Source organism: Centruroides vittatus, unplaced genomic scaffold (assembly GCF_030686945.1).
Source record: "Centruroides vittatus isolate TY-2023 unplaced genomic scaffold, ASM3068694v2 contig_361, whole genome shotgun sequence".
NCBI lineage: Eukaryota > Metazoa > Arthropoda > Arachnida > Scorpiones > Buthidae > Centruroides > Centruroides vittatus.
The window spans coordinates 173,991-191,617 of NW_027122185.1; the positions used below are offsets into that span (position 1 = coordinate 173,991).

Below are 17,627 nucleotides of genomic sequence, written 5' to 3' on the forward strand. Positions count from 1 at the left end.
TTTTTAATGTAATAAAATGAAGAAGTTTTTTTCTTTGTCAATATTTGAAATAAACATTTTAGCTAGAATAACATAAAATATAAGCAGTTAATAATAAAACTTTAATTTTTACTATGGACTAGTCCAGTTTATTAGCCAGGTTCAGGCTGAAGTTTGAAATGCAAAAATGCATACGTCGGACGTTCGGCGCCGCTTTCCTGTAAGCCTAGAAGTTTGACAATGGCGTTTGGAATGTCGAGCGTGATTCCACTTGACTTTCCAAACACCATTGTCAAACTTTTAGGCTTATGGGAAAGCGGCGCCGAACGTCTGACGTACGCATTTTTGCGTTTAAAACTTTTGCCTCAACCTCGCTATTGGCTAGAAAACTTCTAACTTTACACTTTGTAATTTGAAGAATTCAAGCCAAATCACTACTTTTACAAATGAAATTTAGAGAGGAAGTTAAAAATGATTCCTTTCTTTTCTTTATTTAGAATATTTCATTAACAATCAGTTCACTTTCAACATAATATGAAAAATTATTTTATAAATAAACAAAATTTTTAAAGTTACTGTATTTATCTCATTTTTATTACTTTGTAAAAATTTACTTGCATTGACCAGAAATGTTAAAAATGAAGTCTTTTTAAATACTTTTAAATAAAGAAAAAACTGTAAACATTAGTTCTTTCTTAACGTGACATTAAGTAATTCACTAAAGTGCAAGATATATATAAAAAAAAAGTTTAAATTAAATTTTAATTAATTAATAATAGTACTGATTATTGACATTATTATCAATTCCAATAATCAGTGCTGTAACTAGCTATGTGCCTTGTGCAAGATTTTATTTTTGGCTCCCTTTTCTTTTTTGAAAAAATAAAGGAAAAAAAAAAAAATATATATATATATATAGAAATTTATAGAAATTCAGCTATTTTTTAAGTTTAAATTTTGCAACCATATGGGTTAATTCAGTAATATTTTTGGTTAAAGTTTCAAAACAAAAATATAATATTGATCAGTTTTTGATACCCCAATTTAGAACTTTGTCCTGGACCCTGTGCCTGGGCACCTGTTGCATCTGCCTAATTATAACATTGCAGATAACATTTGAACTGACATGATGCAAAAATATTAACTATATAATGCAATTGAACCTGTATAATACAGACTAAAAATCACAAATTTTTGTAGATATATATATTATTTTCTGTTTCATTTTTGATCATTGACTGTTTTAATTATTAATTTTGAAAGATAGTCAATAACAAACAAGTTTTGTTTTTCATAAATTTTTTTAATTTGACTTTCTAAATTATTCTTTAGCATAATCTTAAATGACAATGTTTTTGATGCCACTAAAATGCCCTTTGAGCTGGTTTTGTATAAAGTTATCACTTTGATAAAAGCAAAATGACAACTTTTTAAATATCAGAACATTTACAGATAACAATTTAAATCTTACAGTATCTACATTTCTGTAAATACAATAAATTATTATTAAAACTTTGAATCACTAGACTGATTCCTATCAAATTTAATATGTCATATCAAAATACAAAATAGTACAATTAAAACAGAATCTAATAATTCAATGTTAAGCTGACACAGATTTCAATACAATAGCTTTATGACTATAATTAATAAACATCAAAGAATTACAATACAAAAATATATATTATTTTCAAAAGTTCTGTATGTTTAATTTAGTATTTATATATTTGATTATTTATTTACAAATATTTGTATGTTTGATGCATCAAATACATTAATTGTTTACCATTTTATTTCTGTCCATTTGAGAGGAGATCATCAGGTTCTGTTCTTAATTATACTACTGTATATAAAATAACAGAACTACTAAAACTTGAAAAAAATCCATTTCTTGTTTCCACATTAAGATAAAACAATAAAAAAACAACACTTACCACAATAGTTCAATTTATTTGAAATTTGAACTTCAGGTAACAGATTTATTATAATAGAATTTCAAAATGAAAACTCAATGTACTTCTATAGATGATATACTTTTATACTAAAAAAAAATGGAATGTATAAAAATATTCTAAAAATGATGTTCTAAAAGTATTCTTTTTTAAAAATTTTCTGATTATCAAAGTATTATATATGGTACGAATATAGCTGTCTTGATATAACAATGTTGCTGCGAAAAAACATCACAAAGTAATTGGAATAAGCAATGAAGAACTGAATATAGAAAGCATTGACAAAATAAATATAAAACTGAAAAATCTACTCATACTGTCTGTCTAGCAACCATATTAAAATGTTTGCTTTGAATAAAAGAAATGAAAATAATGTGGGAATAATTCTTGAATTTATACATAAATTTGTTGTTTAAATAGGTCAGTTAGTTTTAACATTCAGCACGAATACAATATACGAGGGTAATCCCAAAAGTAAGGTCTCCTATTTTTTTTAAATACAAAGAAATGTTTATACAAAAATAAAGTTCATATCATTTTAAACCTTGAACATTTATCTATTTTTCTACATAATCACCATTTCAATCGATGCATTTTTGTAGGTGCTGTAGCAATTTTTGTATGCCCATGTCATACCTGCTCGCTGCCACGTCGCGGGTCCCATCTTGTGCACACCTTCCGATATTGCAACTTTTCCATTAAAATCCTATGAATTGTGCTTGGGGAAAGTCCAATAACCAAAATGCAGAGATCATCCAGAGTGATTTGCCGATCTTCACAGCATGGTTTTCTCAACCTTTGCCACTGTCTCGTCGGAAATTGATGGTCTCTCACTTCTTTCTTTGTCGTGAATTTCGGCATGATCAGCTATAAACTCCCTATACCACTTGAAGATGTTTCTGACATCTATGCATGACTTGCCACACACTTCCGTCAATTGGCAATGAATTTAAATCGGTTTAACACGACGTGGTGGCGAGCTGGTATGACACGGGCATACAAAAATTGCCACAGTGCATACAAAAATGCATCGACCAAAATGGCAGTTATTTAGAAAAATAGATAAATGTTCAAGCTTTAAAATGATATGAACTTTATTTTTGTATAAACGTTTCTTTGTATTTAAAAAATTAGGAGACCTTACTTTTGGGATTACCCTTGTAGATACTACTGACTATGCTGGGACTATAATATTTTTTAGAAAGCTTAGCCACTTCATAGTTGTCCTGTAGCTATGGCACTGTAAATGATAAATATTAAATATAAACCTTCTACTCCTGCAGTTAAAAATTTTTTTAAAGATATATATAGGAACAAAATTCATTTTTCAGTTATGTATTTTCAAATCGCAATTGAGTCAATATTAGAATATTTTTTTGAGTTGCTTATGTTCTACTTAGAAATAACTCATTCTTTATGATCTTTTTAAATAGAAATTTTAAAAATTCAAAAACATTTATGTATAAAAGCAATATATATTAATTAATGTATTATTTTTTCTACATATTTTTATTAATAAAATCAAGTTTAAAACATCACTTGTATATTGAAAAAAGTTCAAATTTACAACAAATGTATTAAACATTTAAAGCATATAATTCCATAACATTGTAAATGCCATTTTTCTCTAAACACATTTTATTGAAGAATTGCATTCTAAATGCAATGTTTTCTGTTGCAAAAAAATATTGTGGTGATAGTGGTGCTGTAAGTGACTGTATTTTTAAGTTGAATTTATGTAAAGCCATGATGTGTAAAGCCATGATGTATAAAGCCCAAAAGTGCAAGTCCTATGATCCTTTGACTTTTGACACTTAAAACATTACAGGTTATATTTACATCATTTTGACATTTCAAAGAATTTGTAACTAGTGAGTATTTTTTTACCATTTTATTGTAAAATTGAAATGAATTCATTCATTAAAAAGTGTTTTTTTACTTCTCCAGAAAAGTTTTTTTTTGGCATTTACAACATTGTGACATTGCACGCTTCATTTGTATTAAAATTAATTTGAATACAAATGTTTTAAAGGAACATTTGCTGTAAATTTGATAAATAAAAAAATACTTTTTATAGTACAAAATAAAGTTTATATATAAAAAGTGTTTTGTCTTCTTATCTATTGATAATTACATAACTTTAATTTATTGTTAAAAATGACTTTATACTTCATATAAATTTAGCTTTAATAATAAATTACATTTAATTAAACTTCATTACACAACAATCCAATATGAGTTTGTTTAGTGTTTTAAATATAACTTGTATAAAAATAATTTGCTACCAATAAAATCATATTTGAGATTATCTTTATCATCAATATATATATATATATTATATATATACATACATACAGTAGAGAGTCGAAAATCGGAATCAATTGGGGACTGGGGTTGTTCGATTAGTGATTTGTTCCGATAACCGATTATGTACGAAAAGATATATTAACATGTCCGATGTTCAAATTTTTCTCCGTTGCATGTCGCTTCGTGTTGAATTTTCGTCGATTTTAAGCCTAACGAAAATTTTTATAATAATAATCGAGGCTATTGTATCGTTAAAAATTATTTCTTTATTTTGTACAAACAAAATAAATATATTAAAAAATATAAAAACATGAAAATTATACTTTAGAAGTAAATCTAGTATCAAAAACGTTTGATTCAGCACGACACAGTCCGACTGAAAATCGTTCCGATTACTGGGGTTCCGATTAACAACTCTCTACTGTATGTATATATATATTTATTTATTTATTTTCTTTTCTTTTGCAAAAAAAATATTCAAATAAATTATGTCCAAAAAATCTCAAAAGAACATATTGTTTATTTTCTGTGTAGAATTGCAATATATAATAATTGGGTTAATGTTACCTATGGTTCCAACATGGTGGCTCATCTCTGATTCCAGCAAATAGAAGAAGGGAAACAGAACCTAACCTAACCTATTCTAATAAATTACCATAATTATTACCAACAAAATTATTAGAATAGGTTAGGTTAGGTTAGAACGTGCGTCCCCACTGTTTCCTTGCTGGAATCAGACAAACCGCCATCTTGGAACCATAAGTAACATTAACCAATAATTGTTTTCCTTGATAACCCATAGATTAAATTTTTAATTATCCAAAAACTGCAACATAAATTATTGATAATTTATCTCAAACATTTTAAAATATATCTTGTGAAATTATCTTCTATCTCTAAATTGTTTTTATTTAATGAAAATGTATTTTCTTAAATATCTATTTTATTTTAAACAAACTTTTCTTAAATACATTTTTATTTCTTTATTTACAGAAATTAAATCTTGAGATTTTTAAAATTACAAAACCATCTTAATAGATTAATAAATAAGATTTTAAAATCAAATATTAATAGAAATTAATTAAATAAAATTTTGCACATTTCATAAAAATATTTAATATAACTAAATTAATATAATTTAATTTAAGACCAATATAAATACATTAGGACTGACTGACTTATAATGTTTGAAAATTATATCACGTTTCATTATTAAAATTTTTAAGCAATACTTTAAAAAAATATAAAAAGTAATAATAATGATAATAATACAAATTAACCATTTCAAATATAAAATTTTGAAACTAAAGTAAGAAATAGTTGAAAAATTTGTATTGAATGAGATATATATAGATATGTTAAAATATTTTATAACAAGCAAAAGTTATCAAAGTAATTGATAATTGTTGTTATAAGAAGAAAATGTTGGGTTAATGTAACCCTCGGTGCCAAGATGGCGGCGCTTCCGGTAATCTCCAATCCGGGTGTCGAGAGGTAATACAAAATCATATTAAGAAATGTAAATTTCAAAAAATCCTCAGAATCAGAGGCAAAGAATTTAATTTTATTTAAACTTTTATTCAGGCTTATTTCTTTAAAATTAAATCATATTTATTTTTATTATTATAAGTGTTTTCTCTGCACTCTGTTGTTTAATCAAGTTTTTTTTTGTTACTAAAGAGTAGAAATTATGATAAAATTTCTTAATAATGATTACTATAAAACAAATCGTGAGAATATAATGATTTTTGCTAATATCTCAATGCTTACAAGCTTTAATATTTTATTTTACTTTAAAAGTTTAAAACTTTCCATATGAGAACATATGTAAACTACCAGCAATACGAAAAAACATTTTCTTTAATTTTATTCTGTTTCTTATGTTGTACCAAAATAACTTATCAGTTAAAATTCGGTATCGATATATTTTATCGAATTAAAAAAGTCTCTTATCTTTTATATCTCATCCAATACAACAGAACTGAACAGGATTTGAACACATTACTACATTGTCAATTTATATTAATAATAATAATAATCCAATATTTTAACATAAAAAATAAAACAACAAACGTTTAAATTATATAAATCATCAGCATTTTAACTGATAAAAAATTTAAAATATTTTAGATTAACTTTTTCAAAAACAAATACTTTCACTTTCCGAGATGAAAAATTGGCCAAAGCTTTTAGTAAATAAAATGAAAATATTTAATTCTGAAAATGTTTCATTTTCAATTTTTTATGAGTTAAGATATTGCTGATTTATTTAAACTTGTTATTTTCGGCGATAATGAATGCAAATAAAAGTATAAAATTTTTAATTATTTGATATAAAATAAGAAAAATAAGCATTAATTTAATAATTGCAGAATTTTGAATTACAACAAAATAAGATATGTCAGTATTATTATAATACAATTAAAAAAATTCAAATATATTATTAAGTTTTCCTTTAATAGTAATGCAATTTCACTTAAAAAACAATCATTTTTTAGATTAATTTGAAGAAGATAAAATGAGATTTTAAAAAAGTTTGACTCATGCATCATATACGTTCATTTTTTATTTATTCAGATAAAAACTATAAAACAAGAAAAATTGTGAGATTTATGGAGGAGTTGGTGTAGGAGACATTTACCTTTTGCAATGCATCCACATACCACTCTATCAGGTCGCTCATGTGCTGCGACAATACAAAGGATTGTATATCAAACAAAGCAGTCAAATGGAGTTTGATTTTTTTTTTAATTAATAGGAAAGGGGTATGAAATTGATAGGGAGTCAAATCCACATCGGGGTTTCTACATATGCAACTAAATATTTAGATACTGTGCCTGGAATTTTATTTAATCTAAATGAAAAATGTAAGTTACAATATTTGTATCATACCTTAAATTGCTTATATAATAAATTTTTATTTAATGTTGTTTACAATTATGAAAAAATTGAAATAAGATATTACCACAAAAATTCAAATTTTAATTATTAATTGATTCATTAAAATCTATGTAATTTACATTTTCCTATTATTCAATTAAATTTTATCAATTTTTTTTTTTTTTTTATTTATCTAAATCTTTTAACATTAAGGCAACAGTTACTACTAAAATGAAACATTAAATTTTTGAATAATTTACAAAATTAATATATCAAAATTTATACAAAATCTAAATTTATGTTTTAATACAAAAATAAACGAAATTTTAATTCAGTTAAATTTTCAATAGTAAATTAAAAAATTAAATATAATCTTTCCATTAAATACGTTGTAAACAAAAGTACCATCTACCTTAACATAAGTTCTCTCAGTTTCGATTAACTCCATAATGACTTTACGCAACTTTTCAGCATCTGATAAATGACGTGCAGGAGTACTGAAAGGTACAGTCGAGGAGCCACTGCTCCCAGTGCTGCCTGCTAAACTGGAGCGACGTCGTTCCAGTGGAGCTCGGCAGTACTCTGTAACCTGTTCTGCAGTCTGTAAATATAAAAATAAATCAAATTATAAATTTTGATATTGAGACTTTTATTACTTATTTGTAGTCATTTGATATGAATATATTTCAAAATTAAAATATTATTTAAATATTAAGCATATATAAAAAAAATTACAAAGAAATTTAATCTTTAAATAAAATTTTAAAACTAAAACAAAACTTACATAATAGTAAGATATAAAGAATTCTTTTACATACAAATTTAAACCTAAGAAAATACAAAGCCTGTCCTCAAGTGGGCAAACAGCATGGGAAAAAATAAACATTCTGAAATGCTTAAATGAGAGCAGTATGTGGAAGAACAAAATATATCTTGAATAAAATATGCTGGAACTCAAAGACAGAGCTTATCTGAATATAAAATATCATTAAAAAGATTTATACATTAAAATACAATCTAAATATTTCTTATAACCATTAAAATCAGGAAAACCTAGTTAGCATCTTGCAAAATCAATTTGATTTAGTTAAGAAAAAGTATAAAAAAGTTATTTAATATTAAAAAGTTTATTTATGCAATATCTATTTTGAGGAGTACAGAACAGTCTATAATAGACCATAAAATTAGATACTGATGAAAAATTCAAAACTTATGACGAAACATGAAGATTGGCTTTTGATAAGATTGTCGCCTGCATTTAATATATGTTTACAGTTTTTGCAATCTTGAAATGTAAAATGTTTGTCTTTTTTAATTAATACTTGGATTTTAGTCATAATAAATTTTTACTAAATACCCTTTATAGATTTATTCTTTAATGTCTAAACTGTCTGTAAACAATTTATAACAGTAACATAGTTCTTTATAAACTGTAGTTACCATATTTACTCGCGTATAAGACAAGGTTTTTATTCATTTATCACAGCTTCAAATTCCTAGGTTATCCCGTATGTACGAGCGAAAGATTCTTTGAGTTTTTGCAAATAATTTTTGTGAACCGTGTATTCACATTTTTTACTGGATGCTTACCCTCTTGTATTTAGAAACATGAGAATTTTATCTAGGTCGTTTGAATCGTTCTTGTGTATTGTCAAGAGTAAAGAAGAATAGCAATAGGAAAAGCAAAACTTTTGGATTGAATTCCAGATTGAAATTTCAAAATCACACAGGAGTCCGATATAAGTTTTAATCCATTCCCACATGAAAACAGATGATTATTTGGAAATCAGAATTCGGAGAAACTCATAAGTGTAATTGACGGAGAGTGGATTCGACTGTTAAGAATTGGCAAAAAAAGATTTCAGATTGTCCAGCTTTATGTGAACAAATTATGTTGTCGATTTTACAAGATTTTTCCTTAAAGTTTAAAATGCCAGTAATTTTTGCTGGACAATATGTGCATTTACGTTCATTTGATATTTTACTTGTGATTAAACGAAATAAAATTAGAATCGTATTTTGTCATTCGATCCTACTGATTTTTAGAACTAAGCAGACAAACACGAACAGTAACAAAAAAACTTTATTAAAAAGGTGAGAACTGTCACCGACATCCTCGGCCAACATCCAGGCAAAAACCCCGCGAACTTTCGCGCTTCCTTTTCACATTGCCAGCCAACTCGTTGGCAAGTGTTGCCAGGCAGTGTTCGGGATCTCTGGCGCTGGCGGCCACAGCTACTCCCCCACCAGTGTCTGCGACACGAAACGAGCGGGAAAGGTTACATGTCGGCCAGAGAGTGTGGTAGTTTGTCGCGTTGGGGCTGGATTGTCTGTGGTACGTTTAGTTGGCGCTGGTCTTGGCATTGGAGATGTTGGGGGTAACTGGTCCGACTCACTCGCTGCGAGAATAAAAGCCGGTTTCAGTCGATCAATAGAAACTACAGTTTCTTTTCCTTTTATGCATAGAGTGAATGTCTTGCTACCACGTGACACGACTTCGTAGGGTCCATCGTATGGAGGCTGCAAGGGCTTCCGTACAGCATCATTGCGAAGAAATACGTGGGAACATGACTGCAGTTCTTTGTGGATAAATGGGTTGCGTTAGGAGTGGTGCACCACAGGCACTGGTTTTAAGTTTGCCATCATCGTCCTGAGTTTTTCGACGAAAGAACATGGATTGACGTCCTGAGAACCTGGGACGAAAAACTCTCCAGGCAGTCGGAGGTTGGTGCCATAGAGCATCTCAGCCGCGGTAGTATTGGTGTCTTCACGGAGCGCAGTTCGTAATCCTAACAAGACTGTAGGTAGCACTTCCGTCCATCTTTCAGTAGAGTGACACTTGATGGCAGTTTTAAGTGAACGATGAAAGCGTTCAACAATGCCATTTGCAATTGGATGGTATGCTGTTGTCCTAACTCTTTGGGTACCAAGAAGTTGAGTGAGGGATTTAAATAAGCCAGATTCGAATTGGCGTCCTTGGTCAGATGTTATTTGGGCAGGCACTCCAAAGCGAGATATCCAGCCTGAGTACAGGGCTGAAGCTACTGTTTCAGCTGCTATATCTGGCAACGGGATTGCTTCAGGCCAACGAGAAAATCTATCGATGATAGTGAGGCAATATGTTGAGCCGTTGGAAGGTGGCAATGGACCAACAATGTCAATATGAATATTTAAAAATCTAGCGTCTGGAATAGGAAAGGTTCCCAAAGGGCTAGCGACATGTCTCTGGATCTTCGATCGTTGACAAGAAATGCAGGTGCGAGACCATGTCTGGAAGTCTTTACTGATGGATGGCCAAACAAATTTTGCTTTTACCAATCTTGTTGAGCTCCTTACACCTGGATGGGACAGGTTATGGACAGTGTTGAAAGCAGTGCGACGATAACTAGGCGGAATGTATGGACGAATGCGACCTGTCAATACATCACAGTAAATATCGACATCACTATCAGGAAGTTTAAACTTCTTAAGTACAAGTGATGAGTCACTTGAAGTCAGGAGAGACTGGAGCTCAGGATCTTGCTGTTGGTCTTTTGCAATTTTGCTATAATCTATAGATGGGCTACTAATTGATTCAATACGGGAAAGAGCATCAGCTGGAACGTTATCGATCCCCTTTATGTGTCTGATGTCTGTTGAGAATTGTCCTATACAGTCAAGATGTCTCAACTGACGGGGTGTACACTTATCGTGTCGTTGCTGGAAGGCAAACGTTAATGGTTTATGGTCTGTGTAAATGGTGAACTGTCGTGCTTCCAGCATAAACCGGAAATGTTTCACAGCCAAATACACAGCCAGAAGTTCTCGGTCATATGCAGAATACTGACGCTGGGAGTTACTCAGTTTGCAGGAAAAGAACGCCAGTGGCTGGAGACCTTGTGCTGTAACTTGATGAAGGGCAGCGCCCACAGCAGAATCGGATGCATCGACGTGAAGTGCAAGGGTAGCACTTGGTGAAGGATGATGTAGTAAGGTGGCATCTGCTAATTGTGACTTACATGACTCAAATGCCTGAATTGAATTGTCAGTCCATTTAATCTCGCGCTGGTCGTTTTTCTTTGCTCCTTTAAGTAGGTCGTGTAAAGAAGCTTGGTGATGGGCTGCATGGGGTAGGAACCTACGATAGAAGTTCAAGATGCCTAAGAACCTTCTCTGTTGTTTGAGTGTCTGTGGTCGCTTCTGTTGAGTTATGGCAGATACACGTTCTGGAAGTGGCATAACGCCGTGGGAAGACACCATGTATCCTAAGAATGATACATGTGGAGCAGCAAAAGTACACTTGGATGCATTGATTTGCAGACCGTACTTGTCAAGGCGTTGAAACACTTGCCGCATGTGCATCTTATGTTCCTCCCACGAAGTGCTAGCAATGAGGATGTCATCTAGGTATGAAAAACAAAAGTTTAAGCCTTTCAAAACTTTGTGCATGAATCGTTGGAATGATTGGGCTGTGTTGCAGAGACCAAAAGGGAGGAAAACGAATTCAAATAGCCCAAATGGCGTTGTAATGGCTGTCTTTGGCACATCATCTGGGTTAACTGGTATATGATGGAAGGCTCTAACCAAATCGATCTTGGAAAATATTCGGGCTCCGTGTAGACTTTGACCAAAATCGTGGATGTGTGGCACTGGATAGTGATCGGGAACAGTTATCCTATTCAGGGCATGATAGTCTCCAGTAGGTCTCCAATCGTTACAGCCCTTCGGCACCATATGGAGGGGAGAAGCCCAGTTGGACTTTGATGGTCTGCATATACCTAACTCCATCATGTGCTGGAATTCTTGCTTTGCTACTTGCAGCTGAGCCGGATGCAATCTACGGGGTTTGGCAAATACGGGTGGACTGTGTGTCTCGATATAATGCACTGTGTTGTGCTTGACTTTATCTGAAAATGGTCGAGGACGAGTGAGATGTGGAAAGTCCTTGAGGATATCCTGCATTGGGGAATTGCTGATTATAGTTTTGACTGAAGTAGGTGGTCCTGTATAATATCTTCCTCGTGTAGTAAGGGAAGTCAGGGGGTCAACCAGTAATCTGTTTCTGATGTCGAGAATGAGTCCAAAGTTGGCCAAAAAGTCTGCACCGATTATAGGCTTCTGCACATCAGCTATGGTAAATTCCCATCTGAAAGAACGTCTTAAGTTGAGGTCAAGTTCTAGCACCTTTGTTCCATACGTCGAGATTTTAGAGTCGTTGGCAGCATACAATTCAACCTTTGTAGGCTGATTCTTAGTGCGATTGGGAATGATCGATAAATCTGCTCCAGAATCAATTAAGAAATTTAGGCCAGTTTTGTTGTCATACACAAACAGACGGCTATATTTAGGAGCCAGGCTGGACCCACAGGCCGTTACTGCGGCTGGCTGCGCTCGTTTCCCTGATCAGCAGTTCAGTCGAAGGAACACGGCGAACGACATTTCCTAGCGGCTGATCCAAACTTATCATGGTAGTAACAATATCCCTGACGATTGAGGCTTCTTCCTCGAGGGCGTGAACTAATGCAACACCTCGAATTCGGATCATGTCGGTTTCTCTCTCTACTACGATAACGGGGACGAGCAGTACGCGATACATTAAGTTCTGCAACCTTCGTTGTGAGTTCTAAAATCTGCATTTCGAGATTTTTGATTACGGGATTTCCGGCTTCTAAGTTGATGCTGGCCAGTTGGGTTGGTTCTGTAAGTTCAGCAACCTTGTCAGCAAGGATGGCTAGCTTGTCTAGTTCATCACCGCTAACAGCCAGAACTGTCTGAATATTTTTGGGGAGACGTTGGAGCCACAAGTTTCTAAGAAATTCTTCGGTAATCTTGCCCGCTGAAAGCTCCCTCATTTTACGGAGTAAAACGCTGGGTTTCTGATCCCCTAACACCAGATCTTCAAGAAGAATTTTAGCCTCTTTAGCAGCAAAGTTCTGAAAAATTTTGAGGAGTCGATCTTTGAGTTTAGTAAACGGAGCCTCGGCTGGACGGTCAAATACTAAGTCACTGACGTTAGATAGAATCTCCGCGTCCAGGGAATTGATTAAATAGTTGTACTTAGTGTTCTCACTTATAATCCGATTAATGGCAAAAGCTGCGTCTAGCTGCACAAAAAATAATTTGATGTTGGTTTTAGTGAAGATAGGCATTTTTGCCTGTACACGTTCAATTTCCAACTCGTTCTCTTCCGCCATTTCGGGTGCCTAACTATGCGGGTAGAAGGAAAGCGGGATAGTCTTTGATTAGGCTTAGCCCGAGTCACGCACTCTTAGTCGTCTTATTGAATTTACGATTCAGAAACTGATCATACCTGCATGTCCTGTTAAAAATGTTCCTTCATAGACACAGAGTTGTTCACTATCCAATTCAGTCGAAAGTCCAGGTAGTTTGTTAATCGCATCACGTTCGGGTCACCACTTTGTCATTCGATCCTACTGATCTTTAGAACTAAGCAGACAAACACGAACAGTAACAAAAAAACTTTATTAAAAAGGTGAGAACTGTCACCAACATCCTCGGCCAACATCCAGGCAAAAACCCCGCAAACTTTCACGCTTCCTTTTCACGTTGCCAGCCAACTCGTTGGCAAGTGTTGCCAGGCAGTGTTCGGGATCTCTGGCGCTGGTGGCCACAGCATTAATAAATGTAGTTTTCTTTATTTTAATCTTTAAAGTCACACCTCGTCCTATATGCGAGGTCATCTTATATGCGAGTAAATACGGTATATCAATTTTCTTTCTGATTCTCATATAGCATTATACAGTTCAAATGTATCTTATTTCTTGCTCATTTTAGTTCAAAAAGTGTATTTTAAATAATTAATTTATTCACTCAAAATTAACTTGCACCGAACATGATATAATGATTGAATGTTAACATAACCGTCATCAAATTTAAAATTAATGTAAACTTTTCATTTAATTATAATTCAAAAATAAAATAAATTAGACAGATTTTAAATTTCTGATGAATTTATATGCTGAGCATTTTAATTTTTTGTCTTTACCTTTATAAGATTTTCGATCTGTTCAGCAGATAAAGGTGGTACTTCTTGACTAGGAACTGGTGAAGGAGTTGGTCTGCCAGAAGTATCTGGAGAGCGTTCTTGTGAACCCGTAAACCACGGTGTTTCTAGTTGTAAATTTCCACCTGAATCAAATTAAATGCAAAATTATATATATATATGTAAAACAAATCTAATATTTTATTTTAAAAATTTTTAGAACATTGTTTTAGTGATAGAACTGTACAAATAAAAGATTATTCTATTATCTTGAATCTTTTTCAAACTATTGATTTATGAAGAAAATCAATTTTAGATAAAACAAATAAAAACAGATACAAGAAATTGATTGAACTAGTTTATTAAAAAGAATTAAGACTAATAAATTAATAATAATTTTAAAGACAAAATTTGTCTCCAGAGAGAACAAACAATGTATAAATTCTTATCATTGAAAATGAAAATAATAATTATATAAAATAATTATAATTTAATGAAAAATTAAAACAACAAAATGAAAATTACATTATCCAAACATAAATTTATAACAAATGAAACAACCAGAATATAAAACGTACATTAACATGAAACTTGTATACCAAGAAATATCTTTGAGTCATAATATAACAAAAAAATCTACTTTATCAGAGTTCACTTTAATAACAGCTTTTTCTCGAGCTCTTTTAAGCAACCATGACTATCATCGAGGGACAAACAATATAACAATTTTTTTATGTTATATTTTTAAAGAATTTGAAGTTGTTTCTTTATTATTAATTTTTGAGTCTTTCAAGTTCTTTCTTAGTTAATTTCAATAACGAACAATCACAAAGATTTTTGTAATTTTTTAATTCAAATTTTTATATAAATGCTGTTTCTTAAAAGGATGGGAGCATTTGTCTGCCGAATTCCCGAACACAAAGAAGCTAGCAGACCAGTATTACTGTATCCCAGGAAGCTCTGTTCCATTGGAAAGTTTGTTTTTGAAAGTGGGTCTCATTATGACATCTAGATCAATGGTTCTCAACTGAGGTCCATGTAACATTATTGGCGGTCCACAGAGAAAAAAATACTGAATTGGGGGTTCACGGTGATATTTTAATGGTCTATAGGGTAATTCTACTTTAGAACAATTGTTTTACTGAGAATTAAATTTCTACAGTATATATATATATATATATATATAATTATATATATATATATAAATTGACAATATATATATATATATTGTCAATTTCTTTATTACTCATTTCTTGCATAAGGGTTAAAATATAAATTATTTAAAATATTCAATACATATACGACATATATATCTCATTGACAAAGGTCAAAGAGAGATTATAAAGCTGGAGTTTGCACTATGTAATGCTGATGGTATAAGATTCTCCTAACAGAGTTTTGAACATATCAAGTAAAGTCATAAAAATAATAAATAAACAAACAAGTTACATAATGCATTTGCATGTGTAGTAGTATTTGGTAATTTCTGAGTTCATTATTATCTTGTTTTTTTGTACAGCTTTCAAATCTAAAGTGTAGGTTTTGGGATCCAGTGAATTAAAGTATTGCTGGGTTGATTCCCACTCTGTTAAAAGTAAAAGTGAGGAAATGCTATGTAGGTTTCTTCGCACAAGGATTTATTTAAGTACCTTTTAAGATCTCCTTCCCTGTTATGACTTTTGAACCTGCAAGGCAAAATTTTAACAGTAGTAGTCAAAATTCCAGCTTAGTCCAATATTTTCTGATATATTGATATTTGGTGGTAATATTAGATAATATCATTATTGGCTTTGTGGGTTATTGATATTTACAAAATTCTTCCCATCACTAACCATAAGGCATTTTCAGTGAATTTACCTATCCAATGTCAAAATTTCTCACTGTTGCACATCGCCTCAAGTTGAATTTTTGTCAATGTCTAACAAAAATTTCCCATTTTTGGAAAAATAATCACAGCTATTGTATCATCTGAAATTATTTTTTATTTTGCACAAACAAAATATATATATTAATAAATGTAAAAAGAAAAAAATTATATTTTGGAAGTTAGTTTTAATATAAAATTATAATGACTAGTGCCATCTAGTTTCAAAAACGTTCCAATGCTGAAACAAGATATCTCGGGTCAACCGGTGAAGGTCTAGAGTCTCCATAAGAATCTGGATAGAAGAATAGAATAGAACCAATCAAGGTCAGAACATCGCGACCAGAGATACTATGGGAATAACATGGGACAGGTAAATGGGTTTTTTCAAAGATTCGTTTGTCAAAATTTGATTTTGCAATGTTCGCATTTCCAACTTCCCAACGAGCAATGCATGCACAAATCTCGCACTCCTGCCTGTTTGTAGAAAGAGTGTCACCATTTTGTATTTTATTTTGACTGGGTTCTTGGTCCCCTGAGTAGGCCTACCTACAAGTCTGGTTTTTTTTTATGCACACATGATTTGGGCACTTGACACACTGTGCCAAATTGCAACTCCTGACATGTACTCCTTCATACCTACAAGCTGGTAAGCCAGGATGGCACTGCAATTTAATAAACAAGACATAGCCTTGTGAACAAAAAAGTAATCTTATTTTGACAAATAAAACATCTAATTGAAATTATATAATTACAGAAATTTAACTAGATGTATAATTTCCTAATTAAAGTTCAAAGTTAATACTAGCAATTTTATAGCTTCATAATTAGTTTTAATGTAAACAATAATTCTCTAATAAATATCAAATCTCTGTAAATACTAATGCCAGAATAAATCTAGCATGTAACAAGTATCTATTTAATTTGAACTGATAATAGTTGCATTTTTATTTGAAAAAAATATAAATTATAGTAAGATTAAATGTAAGTTTTATTATAGACTATAATAAAAAAGCAAACAAAAACTAGAAGTAATAATTATGTTGAAAATTTGGTCCTGTGTCAAGACTTTATTTTAATGTATCTAATAATCTGAGAATTTTTCTTGTAATTTTTCTGGAATAAGTAAATGAACAAACATTAAATATCTTTACTGAATTAAAAACTAAATAATTACATTATTTTTATTTATTTGACAAGCTTTTCCATTCCCTTGTCATAGAATGTTGCTGCCAGTGAATTGAGATGGCCTTAACAATGTTGTTTTGAAGATCGTCATTAGTCTCAAACCTCTGCCCTGCTAGCCACATTTTCAGTTCAGGAAAGAGGTGGAAGTCTTCACACATTAAAAAGTTTTAAGCTGGGTGGAAGTCTTCACCACCTTTAAACACCCAGCGTATAGCTCCGAGCAACTTCCACCTCTTTCCTAAACAGGAAAAGTGCCCATCTCGAGTCATTGGCGGCAACATTCTATAACAAGGAGACGGAAAAGCTCGTCCACAGATATGACAAATGCCTCAATCTTCACGGTGATTATGATAAAAAGTAATCATGTTTGTACCTAACTTTTTCTTTTTATGGACCATCAGAGCCTACATAGCTTATAAAAAAAAACCTTAGAAAAAAACAGCCTACATAGATTAGTTCATTAATTTATTAGTCC

At 31.4% G+C, this 17,627-nt stretch overlaps 1 protein-coding gene across 2 annotated transcripts in view; it reads right to left on the bottom strand.

Annotated features, from left to right (window-relative positions):
- The window catches only part of sif (still life), a 254,089-nt gene that overhangs the window by 55,048 nt on the left and 181,414 nt on the right, over window positions 1–17,627 (bottom strand). Inside the window, exons 20-22 of one of the 2 annotated variants that reach the window (XM_067269986.1) lie at window positions 14,104–14,246; window positions 7,531–7,719; window positions 6,880–6,924 (exon numbers count right to left, since the gene is read on the bottom strand). In XM_067269986.1, coding sequence (XP_067126087.1) covers window positions 6,880–6,924; window positions 7,531–7,719; window positions 14,104–14,246 — 377 coding nt within the window. The remainder of the gene's footprint in view (window positions 1–6,879; window positions 6,925–7,530; window positions 7,720–14,103; window positions 14,247–17,627) is intronic. The other variant, XM_067269987.1, reaches the window with a different exon arrangement.